The following is a 12,491-nucleotide window of genomic DNA, read 5'->3' on the forward strand; positions in this document are numbered from 1 at the left end:
GTCTTTTTATGTTTCTTGGTGGGGTGTAACTGTAAACAGAATTTTGTTGCTCTGAAACATGTGCAATGACAAAATACAGTTGATTGATTGATTGGATAACAATTTTTTTTAAACTCAATACAGTTGCAGAAAAACTTTACACCAATAAAAAGTTAATTTAAATGTAATCCTTAGTACACAGAGAAACAACATAATAAATATGAATATGTTGGACATGTAGGCTATGTTATCTGGAAATGAAACTTCGTAATGTGCCTCTCACCTTGGCTTGTTTGTGAGACATTAGGTGTTGTTGAACATATATAGCCTAAGTTTGATAAAGTATTAATTTAAGAAAAACAATGTGCTCAAGTGTCCAAAGTAATTATACAGAAATACACCTTTCAGATTGTTTTGCTATTGTATGTGTTGTGTTGTTGAAATACAGCAGCTGCTGTAAAATTGCATCATAAAAAATAAAAATAAAAAAAAAATATATATACATATGAAATGCAATAAGGAAAGACGTTGCATACCTACCTGTAATTTGATTTATCTTTTTTAAAACATTTTATTTGTTTTTGTAAGATGACAACAAAGCTTTTACAATATTTTTGGTCTGTCATCAAAATGCATTGGAATCCCAATAGTGTGGAGGATCTTCCCGAAGTGCAAATAAGACCATTTCAAGACCTTCAGATTCAATCAAAAGTATCGATCAGTTAGTGTGCCCTGATACGGAACTGAACTGACTCTGTTTTATATCGCGCTGATTCTCATTGATCAAGAAATCTATATTTCTAGAGGATGGCGCTGGGAAAAGTACTTCAGTAGCTTCCTTTGTCATTCTTCATGACTATTGATTTCGTGAGATAAACTAATCGGCACTTTGTTTTACAATAGACAGACCCTGAAGATAGGGATGCAGCCTATTTCGCTTAACATCCGCACATCAATAGGCCTATGTCTGTTCCCTCCAAGTGCCACAAGCGGATCTCAGATGTGCGGGTTGATTAATCTGCACGTGATTTGTGTGTGAGTGAAATTACGGGAATGAGGCTGAAAGGATCAAAAAGGTTATGATGCAAAACTGTCATTAGAACAAAAAAGAAGATGTTTGCAAAACAGCTCTATCTCGTGTGTGTACAGGCCTACCTGACTTGTTTTTATACTACATGCAACATGGTTGTCTCTTCATCGTCTCAGAAGACGCAAAGGGGGTAAAACAGAGCATAAAAAACTCTTAACTTGACTGTATAAATGTATACAGTTTGTGGATAAGCATAGGCCTAAGAGTACAAATAAGAATATGTTGTAAATCGACAACAATAGGCTAAGTGTGGGTGGCTGTTATTCACAGTTATGTTTGGCACTGCAGTAGGCTAACCACCAAATAAGCTATCCGTATTAGGAAAGTCACCCCCATCTCAACCACCCACCAGCAACTTGGCTGACTCAGGACAGGACTCCCGTAGCAGAATAGCGGTTATTGTAAAGCCACTCCGATACATGTATCCATTTCTATAATTGTATTTCATTTTTTAATTCCATTAATTAATAAATAAATAAATAACTTTAAGATATACTTTCCAGATACTGAATACCATTGCCATCCCCTCCCAAAGTCAAGCCAAACGTTATCACCTCTCTATTTGCATGATTAGTTCTTCCATTGTTGTGTTGAATTCGCGCGTCCGCGGGAGCGATTTATATTGAACCAGAGGAATGATCAAATCAGTATAGGCCTACGACCTCTGTGCGGATGGTCATAGTTTTCCTTCTTGACATCCACTTAACAAAAAGCCATTGTTAAGTTGTACTGATTCAGATTTTTTTATACCACCTTTGAAGCAAATTATTCAACTCTCACAACTCAACCACAGCTGGACATAAGGCTTTGAGGAGGTGGCACTTGGATTTGAAGCGCTGTCAGGTAACTTGTAGCCAGCCTTTAAAAAAATCGCAGGTTTGTGAAATGTCATCTTCCTTTTCATCTTATCCTGGAGGCCCACATGCTTAACACCCGATAGCCACCCCGAGAGGATTTCAGCAGACCTGGGCAGACTGTCTGGCAGCTGCCCTGAAAAGGTGGATTTTGGCGACGCTCGTTTTTTCTTCTCTTATTGTGGATAACTCGGCGATTAGAGTATTTGCTTCTTTAGACGGTGAATGGTTGGCACAGCTAGCCCGGCGATTTCTGTGAAACATATGTGTTTCAAGAGAACGGGGGTCTGGGATCACCAAAGACTGAAAGTCAATCTCCCATTTTCAGTGACTCAGCGAGCCTTACACCACCAGATATTTCAGTTTCAGGGTTACAAGATGACAATGGCATCTATCAAATCCATCCTCGGCTAGGCTGGACATTGGAACTGTGCGTGGCCACTGAGCCAGACCTTTTAAGATTGAATGAGCATGTTTGGCACAGCACCTTGCTGACTGAATCCCCAGCTTGTAGCGACAGGTTACGCACCTGGCCTCATTTAAATTCACGTATAGCGCGCGGCTTTGTTACTTTTACTATTCTCTTGGCACTGCGATTTGTATACATGTCTCCCACCATGGTGGAACACAACGGCCTGGATATTATGTGCCTGAACAAATACTGCCACAGTTCCTCGTCGTCGTCCAGCTCCGAGCAAGACAAGAAGATGTTCTCCAAACTAAAACTTAGTTTGTCTCGGGAGTACCCGAGGAGGAGCGCAGAGATCCTCAGCGGTCAGTACGGCACCAATTTGCTCCTGGTCGGGGTGGCGTTGATGCTGGCTATTGCACACCATGGACCCGCTGTCCAGGAGGAGCACCTGCTGTCCTTTGTCAGCTGCCTCATGCTCATCCAGCTGATCTGGATGATTTGGTACATCCTGGTGCGGGACAGACAGAAGAACTCGCGGACCGATAGAGATGTCCACGCCACCACATGCTGGATAAGAGGTGAGTTTGTAAGATTACGCGCAAGAATGACGCACTAAATGCGTAAAGTACCAAAATAGATGTTATTATTTTCCATGTCACTGGAAATCTCAGAGGTGCGGTCTTGTTCTTCAAGCATGTGATCACCCACAACAATACTATTTACAAGAACTATGGGTTTGACACATTAAATAAATGTGAACATTATCTGTTGTGCCAAATAAACAAAGGCAAAGTAAATGTTTTCATCATTGACGATAATAACTACATCTTTATTTTGTTTGCAGGTGGTTTGACCCTCCTTGCACTCCTTTCACTGATCATGGACGCTTTCCGAATCGGCTATTATGTTGGCTATCAGTATTGTGTGTCGGTTATGCTCGGGGTATATCCTGTCATCCATGCGGCTCACACCATGGCACAGGTAAGTTTACAATCCCACTTTAATTTCAATAAAGTGAAAATCTTTCAGCAGTGTTGAACACTGTGCCTCTTTTTTCCTTCTTCCTGTGCACTACTTAACCAGGTAGGTCTTGGAATAATGTGCTCATTGTTGCTGAGGCGAGTACAGAGTTGCTGCAACAATATAATCCTATCCTTGTCCATGTTATGTGAGTGAAACTGCACATGGCAAAGGAGATTCTCCTGGTAAAGGGACATAAATAATTCTGAAGTAGATTAAGTTGCTCTAATAAACTATATTTTGATTAATGTTTTGTCTGGCTGTATATATGTTAAAGTTTAGTCTCTTGTTTTGTTCAGGTACGTTTTCTCTGGTTTCACATCAAGGATGTCATCAAGAGCTTGGAAACATTTGAGAGGTATGTGAAATATGTGATATAATAATTTACCAAGAAGTTGGTATAGGTGTCATCATAGCAATGTTGTCACACCCTTAAATCAGAAGAAAACACATGAACCATGTCACCAGCGACTAGAGAATGTGCAAAATATGAAATGGAAACTGTATCATTACACGGCCACATGCTATAAGATGACTTTTCCTCCCCATCTTTAGAGCAAGGGGATGGGATGATTATATTGGTTGTTGAATAATTTGGATTGAAACTATTCCAAACTTTTTGAAGATGGTTTTGTGCCGAAACATGGCAACGTTGATTTATTGTGATTTGAGCTTAATTAAACATGTGAAATGACAGTAGTTTGTCCTCCTTAACTTGGGAACTAGATATGTGCTACCTTTTCTTTACTCTTTGGTCCTGCTGTTTGTCTGCTCAGGTTCGGTGTGATCCACGCAGTCTTTACAAACCTCCTGCTGTGGTGCAATGGCGTGATGTCCGAAGCCGAGCACTTCTTGAATAACCACAAGAGAAGACTCTCTGCCCTGGGCTATGGAAACCACAGTATAGGTAAGGGCCAAGGGGTCGATTGCTGGCTTGTACCTAGAAAAAGAGTACAATAGTCCACTTGAGAGTTCATTTCAATGGATGAAAGAAGAAAGGAGGGAGAGGAAGGTTTGCGAGGGGAACGGAGGTTTACCCCGGCAGCCCAGTGGGTCTTGTTTGTGTCGAACGTCTATCTATTAGGTTTCAAGAAATACACAGTGTTACTAGTGCCGAGGGCCCCCTATCTAGCCCCTTTCCCCACACTTCAGCCACCACCACCCTCCTTGGCAACCCCCCATTTGACCTCAGACGGCTTTGTACCCAGGCCGCTTACTCCCAAGGGTGCTGCAATTACAGTAACTGATACATATAAGCCTAGGGTTGAGGGGTTCGGCTGCTCCTCCTCATATCCGGCTGACTGTGAGGCTGGCTGCACCCTGACTGCTGTTTCCTTTTTAATTAAAGAGTGCAGTACCGTAGTGGTGGCCTTTGGGTGGGAGGGGGCACACGGCAGGGTTTTGTTGAGAGGATCTCTAGAGGGAAGGAGCATTACTATAGTGGGCTTAATGTGTTGTGGAGGGCTTCACAAGGAGGGAGTTAGTATACAAAGTGATTTTCATCAACATCAAAGATGCCCGGCTCTTCAGATAATGAGTGAACTTCCAAATTCAAATATTAATTATATTTCTCATGACTCCTGCCCATCAACAGTTAAGATGGAAAGTGTTATGCTGCAAAGCCTCACCTGCTCCGCTCCTGCTCGCCGCCCACAGCAAACAAACCAACTCTGTGCCACGGTGGCAGAGCAGCAGGCCCAAACAGCCAAAACTTTCATCGGGCAAAGGAAACCCATATCTTGTATAAAAAGAAAGCATGATGAAATCTTTGATTTTGTAGGCCGCTGAGATCAAAATAAATTGATCAAATTCATTTTAAGGTGCAGTATCCCAGTAAAAAAATAATAATAATACTTGTCTTTGCCGTTATTTTCACTACTCTTAAAGCATTAGTCAGTCAAGAAGTGTTAACAAGGGCCTTTAGGTGCAAAGTGGTTAAGAGGCAACCCTAAATACTACAAATCATATTAAAAGAATGCGTTCTTTTGCGTTTAATTTAGTGTGAGATAAGAAATACAGTGCTTTTCTCCAACTCACTGAGGTGGCATTAGTGTAGAGCAGCAGTAGAGATTGTGTTTAACTGTGTAAAAAAGATCGCAATAAACCCAATCTGCATTTAAAAATAGGGGGGATGATTCAGTAGTTACAATTTTGCTTCAAAGCATTAAAATCATTTTGATCCGACAGTTCAAAATAAGCTAAAATCAAATGACAGACAGATGTGAAGCCCAGATTTGTTTCACTTGTACACACTAACTTTGTTAAAAGTGAGGTAAATGACTCTTTGACCTGTGCACAAGGAAGGACTGACATGTCCCACAGTCGTTTTAATTTATGAGTTCCTGTGCATCAAAATTCTATTTGATATTTAGGATTTTTTTTCTCTATTCTATCATTTTTATACTTTATACTATATTATATAGAGTTTATTTTAATGTTTACATTTTTGGTGAATTGCTTCAGTAATGTGTCATAATAAATGGATGTGCTTTTGTTAATGCTTTCTTAAAAGCATGACTCTGTGGTAACGAGGGAAAGTGTGAAATAGATGAATGTTTCATTATTATGCATCTGTTCTTAATATGTTTGGCAGTGCACGCGGATCCTCACTGCAACTGCACCACCAGCAGTTGCTCCATGTTCTCCACCAGCCTCTACTATCTCTATCCCTTCAACATCGAGTACCACATCTTCGTCTCCGTTATGCTCTTCGTCATGTGGAAGAACATCGGGCGGACCATTGACCGCTATGCCAACCACAAAAGGATGGCTTCCAAAACCCAGGGCCTGACCTTGGGTCCCATCCTGGGTCTGCTCGCTCTGGCCAGCACCATCGGGATCCTGGTGGTCTATATCACCCACGTGGAGGAATCCCTCCAAATGCGCCAGTCGGCCATTTCCATGTTCTACATCTACGGCATCGTCATGCTGGTGTTGATGTGCTCCGGTGGTGCCGCGGGTCTTCTCATATACAGGGCTGACCAGGTCCCGCTGGACAACTCCAAGAACCCCTCCAGACAGCTGGACATGGAGCTGCTGTTTGGGTCCTCTATCGGCTCCTGGCTCATGTCCTGGTGCAGCATAGTGGCTGTGTTAGGCACCGCCAGCAACCCTCCTTACCGCTGGACCAACTTTGTCTACTCTCTGCTTATTGTGCTGGAGAAGTACATCCAGAACCTCTTCATCATAGAGTCCCTGTATCGCCAGCAAGAGGGTGGAGAGATGGAGGACCCCGAGCTACCAGCTGCTCCAGAGGTCTTCTCTGTGACTACCTCCTTGGCCCCACCGTTCAGCGGCATCATCAACCACGCCTATGAGACCGCAGACAGGGCCTGCGTCACCATGGAGAACGAGCAGGAGGAGAGTGGTCGGGGGTACAGGTGTCCCAGGAAACCTTCAGAGACGCCGCTGCCTGTGGGAAACAAAGTAGCGGAGCCACGGAATATAAAGAGGCAAATCCTAAAGAACATCGCCGTCTTCCTGCTAATGTGCAACATTTCGGTAAGCAGGTCAACTTCTAGCACTGATAACTGAATGTAGATGAGAGTAGATTAGATTAATTTTTTTTTAATGATTGCTAGAACAACTGTGAAGTTCCCCTATGCTGTTTTTTTTTTTGGTTTTACGTCTGTACACGTTTTGGTTGACTCTCACTTGTTTCTGGACATTTCTGACAGCTGTTTTCAGGAGTTGGTCGAGACCAAATTAGTGAATGTTAGAGTTACGTTTCTGTGGTTGCCAGAAGCACAACTTCAAAGGAACGCTAATGCTTCTCCGGGTCTGCTAGCTGTGTAAATAGCATAGGTAGTTATATGTCATTGTGGAGTGTACAGCTTGTTGAACTGGCTCAAGGTGACAGAAAAAAACAATGAATGTAGGTTTATCTGATTTCCTCTCTTTCTTTCTTTCAGCTGTGGATCCTTCCTGCCTTCGGCTGTCGGCCACAGTATGACAACGGGCTGGAACAGGAGACATTTGGCTTCAGCATATGGACCACAGTTCTCAATTTTGCCATTCCTATGAACCTTTTCTACCGCATGCACTCAGTTGCCTCCCTCTTCGAGGTATTCCGCAGAGTCTGACAGAAGAACAGACAACTGACTGACATCAGATAGTATGCACATGAACACTTGTCACCAGCCAAGAGTGTCTCACGGCGCAGGTCAACTGTTCAAGAGGCAGTCTGGGTCACACTCCAACACACTTGAAAGCAATCTGTGGAGACAATCAAATCGTCATTCCTTCAGTGTGGGGATAACAGAGGAAAACTAACCTATTGGCCTACGCTCCATGAAGAAATTCTCTGTAAAACACACGCTTTAAAGATGGGGATGAAAACAACCTTTGGTTTAAAGCATTTCAAAAGGGCACCTGGTACTTTTTGTCCTGTAGTCACATTTCAGGACTGTGTAAAATATATGTATTTTGTACTGTTTCATATTAGAACGCATATAATGGACCGCTCATAAATATTCTACAGCTAAACTGCTGAAGCACCTGTAAGTCTCAAATATATAATAAGGTAATAGTACTGTATTAATCATAGCCACAAGTACGTGGTGTACCATGTGCATTTTATTTGCATTTGAAATGTTCAAACTGTACATGGATATGGTTCTCATTTACTCCTCTATGTAGTTCAAGTAGCTTAATGGAGCAGTAGGTGACACTTGAGCTACAAAGATAGTGACAATCTTGGCACTATATTTTAAGTAATCTTTATGGACTTAAGTTCTCAGAAGTCATCTTACGGTTCATCAGCCTCCTCTCTCTCACTGCTTCTCTGTTCCGTCAAGCTGAAAGGTAAGATTAGTTCAATCTTACAATATTAGGTAACACTGTTTGAATTACACTGGAATCCTGTGATCTGTATCCACGTTGTATTGAGAATTGCAAGGTGAGATAACACATTTGATGTCAACAATTGTTTCCCTTCTAAACCCTGACAACATTGATTTCATGCATGTTCACATGAAAAGGCAATGTTTTAATTGTTGGAATCAGGTGCCATATTGTTAAAAATGTGAATCTTGTATCACACTAGTTCGGGGATTATTACGCCAATATGACATATGTTGGTGAAAAATGTTTGCTGTGATTACAACTGCTGCACCAGACCAGAGATTGTATGTTTACACCTGAAGGATCAGCAGTACACAACCATGCCAGTCCGTAAAATCACATGTTTCCTTATGACATAAAAATACAGATATTCTGTAAACTTGTACTGTACAACTTTGTATCAAATCACTGTCTCCGTTCAGTCAGATGTCCAGCAAGTTCTCAACCTGGTGCTATCCACTGTATGTGTACTCACTATGTGCCAATCCTTGTTATGTTTAGGTCCAAACTGCAATATTATATCATTTTTGTAAATACTGTCATTCTGATCAAAAATCGAAATTCAGAAACTGTGATACGATATTGTGAAATTATATGACTATAGTAGTGATGAAAGCCCACTGAGACAAATGTATTTGTGATTTTGGGCTATACAAATAAAACTGATTTGATTTTTGATTTGATGAATGAATATCCTAATAAACTAAAGAATAGTTATTCTGTTTTCATATACAAGACAGGTCACGTCTCTTAAGTTAGACTACGTCTTGGTGAGTTATCTGCTCTTCTTCTCCTTGCTGCCATTTTTCAACATTTTCGCTGTACTTCTAAATAGCCAGCAATTGCGACTTTCCTCCACAGGATGGCGCCACGCTTTTAGGTTTATTTAAGAAATCTGATCCAGAAGCTCCTGTACTGCGGACAACTATCAGGTCTGCATAAATACCTGCTTCTTACATATAGAATACAACTGTGTGGATTTGTCTGCTAATGATCCGGTAACTATCCAGAATATAGATATTGACACACAATACATTAACTCAAATTTTTAAGAGATTTTTTTCTTGTTTAAATGCAGCATGAATATTTAACATTTGCTGATTTAAGACTTTAGTCTCACAGGCCTTTTTCTGATCTTTCAGCACATTATTCAACGGCTCTGGTAACCTCTGTAGTAATGTCTGTGAAGAATGAAATGTTGTCTCGGACACAGGTTGCCTCCTGACATGACATCCCGAGATTACAGTCTACTCCAGATAATTTGGCATTGGGGAGATTATTTTGACGTAGTGTCAGAACGATTTGACAGATGCGCAGACACGTCTAAAAATATCCGTGACGTTTCAAAGCCGGAAACGGCGCTGCTTCTGCTGCTGTTGGACAGGCACACAACGACGCACGGCGCGCGCCGCTTGGGGCTCCTGGCTTATCTGACCCGCTGAGAGTGTGATGTGACTCACCTGTTCAGGCAGCTCTGACAAGTGGTTGAGCTCTCACCTATGGTCGACAGTCATCAGAGGGCAAACGAGCACCAGTATTCAAGGATACTCTGTTAAAAAGTAGACTTAGATCCAAAAAGACCCATTGGCTTTTATTTTTTCATTAAGGAAAAAATATAAAATGTTTGCTGTCGCTTTTTAATTAGTTAGTTTACCAAGTTCTGTTGGGCTTACTGTGCCCTGGGGCCCTACTTTAAGCTATAAGCTGATTATGGTGCTGGAAATAAAAGTATGTATCAAATATCTGTGTGTGTGTGTGTGTGTGTGTGTGTGTGTGTGTGTGTGTGTGTGTGTGTGTGTGTGTGTGTGTGTGTGTGTGTGTGTGTGTGTGTGTGTGTGTGTGTGTGTGTGGAGTGTCTGCTTGCTGAAGGGATCATGAAGGCGTACTGCCTCAGGATGTTTTCTTTTTCAGCACCATGGACAGCTCCGCCAGTGTTGTTACTGCATACCGCTTTGTGATGCTCGGTTCCCTGGAATTACAGTATAGTAGTTACCTACACTTGATACTTATGTATATGTGAACTGGTTTGGTTGTGTGTGCGACCCACATTACATAAAACACATTTAATGTGTCTAGTACACGAACAAAGTTATCCTGTGTAACAACCCTCTTCATTCCTGTCCCTGCAGCATTGTGTGATGTCAGGTAATGTGCACTGGAGAGGACACAGCCAATCCACAATTTGCAGACAGCTCTCCAGTGATTAAGAGTTTAGAATTACGCACTTGAAGGGGAAACTAGAAGAAACCCTTAAAACCCTTTTGCCCTGTTCAGTTGTGCGTAACACCACGCGCAAAGGAGGCGTACGTGATGTTGTCTGCGCCCAGCCCTGGTTATGTTAGTGTGAGTTAGGCTGCAGGGACTCCCTCCTCGCCAACAGTGCGCTAGGATATCTTGGACTGAAAGATTCACAGTTAGCCGGGTCAGAAGACCGGACCGGCAAGGCTGCAAAAAAAAAAATGCGCTCTCTACTGCTTGCCTCGTTTCAGCTCCTCAGCGCACCTGGCACGTCGCTCGGTTCAGCGCTCACTTTTTCCCTTCTGTCGGTTTTGCACTCAACATCAGGCTGTCAGCCGAGCGGGTCAATGTGGCCAACACGGTGAGTGGCTGATAACTGCGCCTGTCCCCGCACACGGGGCAATGGAATGCAGTTGTACTTGAAGAGGCACATGGAGAACCCAGCCAAGTATCACTCGTCCGTGCAGGGGATTGACTCTGCGCCAGCATCCCTCGGAGAAATTATGTGGAACAACAGCACCGAAACGGAGGCAACAAATGACGGGCATAATGATATGGTGGTGCGTACAGTGACGGGCTGCCTGCTCGCCCTGCTCATCCTATGGACCCTGCTGGGTAACATCATGGTTTGCTCGGCGGTGTTGCGCTTTCGGCACCTGCGGACCAAAGTGACCAACATTTTCATCGTCTCCCTGGCCCTGTCGGATTTATTCGTGGCCATCCTGGTGATGCCATGGAAGGCTGTGGCAGAGGTGGCGGGGTACTGGCCGTTTGGCACTTTCTGTAACGTCTGGGTCGCTTTTGACATTATGTGTTCCACCGCCTCCATCCTCAACCTCTGCATTATCAGCGTGGATAGATACTGGGCCATCTCGAGCCCATTCCGCTACGAGAGGAAAATGACCCAGCGAGTTGCCTTTGTTATGTTAAGCGTCACGTGGACGTTGTCCGTGCTCATTTCATTCATACCGGTCCAGCTGAACTGGCACAAAGCCGGCGGTGACGACATGGATGGGACGCACAACAACTCTTCCACGAGTCGACAGGTGGAGGAGAACTGCGACTCCAGCCTGAGCAGGGAGTACGCTATATCCTCCTCTTTGATAAGTTTCTATATTCCAGTGGCAATTATGATTGTGACTTATACCAGAATATACCGGATTGCACAAATACAAATTAGAAGGATAGCCACACTGGAACGAGCGGCGGAGCATGCGCAAAGTTGCAGGACCAACAGAATAGAGTGCCAACACCACAATACACTGAAAACCTCGATTAAACGGGAAACCAAAGTGTTCAAAACTCTGTCGGTGATCATGGGTGTCTTTGTGTGTTGCTGGTTACCTTTCTTCGTCTTAAACTGTATGGTCCCTTTCTGTGACAGGCCGGCCACGGACAAGGACGCGGGTCTGCCGTGCGTCAGCGAGACGACTTTTGATGTCTTCGTGTGGTTCGGCTGGGCCAATTCATCCATGAACCCCATCATTTACGCCTTCAACGCAGAGTTCAGAAAGGCCTTCGCCAGCCTGCTGGGTTGTCGCAATTTCTGCTCCAACACACCAGTGGAAACTGTTAACATCAGCAACGAGTTGGTCTCATATAACCAAGATACCCTCATCCACAAGGAAATTGTGAACGCCTACATCAACATGATCCCCAACGTTGTTGAATGTATTGAGCACGAAGAGACTTTTGACAGGATTTCCCAGTTTTCTCTTAACAACGAAAAAGCCACCGACTCAGTTTGTGACTTGGAGGACTGCGAGGCAGATATCAGTCTGGACAGGATGTCACCGTTCACACCCAATGGATTACATTGACTCCAACTGTATGTCTCCCAGTGCGTAATTGGATGTATTAATAATAATGCCATCTTCTCCCACGTTCCACAAGCTCCTCTCCACAGGGAGCCAGCAGGCCAGGGCCCACTGTGAGGGATAGTGACTTGCTCATGGACACGTCAGCAAGGCATGTCTCCCTAGCCACTAGGCCACCATGCCACCGCTTTGCGTCATATATGAAATGTGATGTTGTTGTCCCATTATCGAAAAAAAAT

General features: G+C 43.4%; 2 protein-coding genes across 2 annotated transcripts; both read left to right on the top strand.

Moving 5' to 3' along the window:
- Positions 1 to 2,528: 2,528 nt before the first annotated feature.
- On the top strand, positions 2,529 to 7,437 carry otop1 (otopetrin 1; the record flags this gene model as incomplete). Its single annotated transcript, XM_080026932.1, has 6 exons — positions 2,529 to 2,913; positions 3,180 to 3,316; positions 3,655 to 3,713; positions 4,132 to 4,262; positions 5,949 to 6,856; positions 7,267 to 7,437. 6 exons carry the CDS (start codon positions 2,529 to 2,531, stop codon positions 7,435 to 7,437), a joined length of 1,791 nt encoding a protein of 596 aa, XP_079883058.1.
- A 3,389-nt stretch (positions 7,438 to 10,826) lies between these two features.
- drd5a (dopamine receptor D5a) lies at positions 10,827 to 12,255 on the top strand (the record flags this gene model as incomplete). Its single annotated transcript, XM_080025341.1, has 1 exon — positions 10,827 to 12,255. The coding sequence occupies exon 1, from the start codon at positions 10,843 to 10,845 to the stop codon at positions 12,253 to 12,255; it is 1,413 nt and encodes a 470-aa protein (XP_079881467.1). The 5' UTR covers positions 10,827 to 10,842.
- Between the last annotated feature and the right edge of the window lie 236 nt (positions 12,256 to 12,491).

The sequence above is a fragment of the Ammodytes marinus genome, assembly GCF_949987685.1.
Source record: "Ammodytes marinus genome assembly, chromosome: 4".
Lineage (NCBI taxonomy): Eukaryota > Metazoa > Chordata > Actinopteri > Uranoscopiformes > Ammodytidae > Ammodytes > Ammodytes marinus.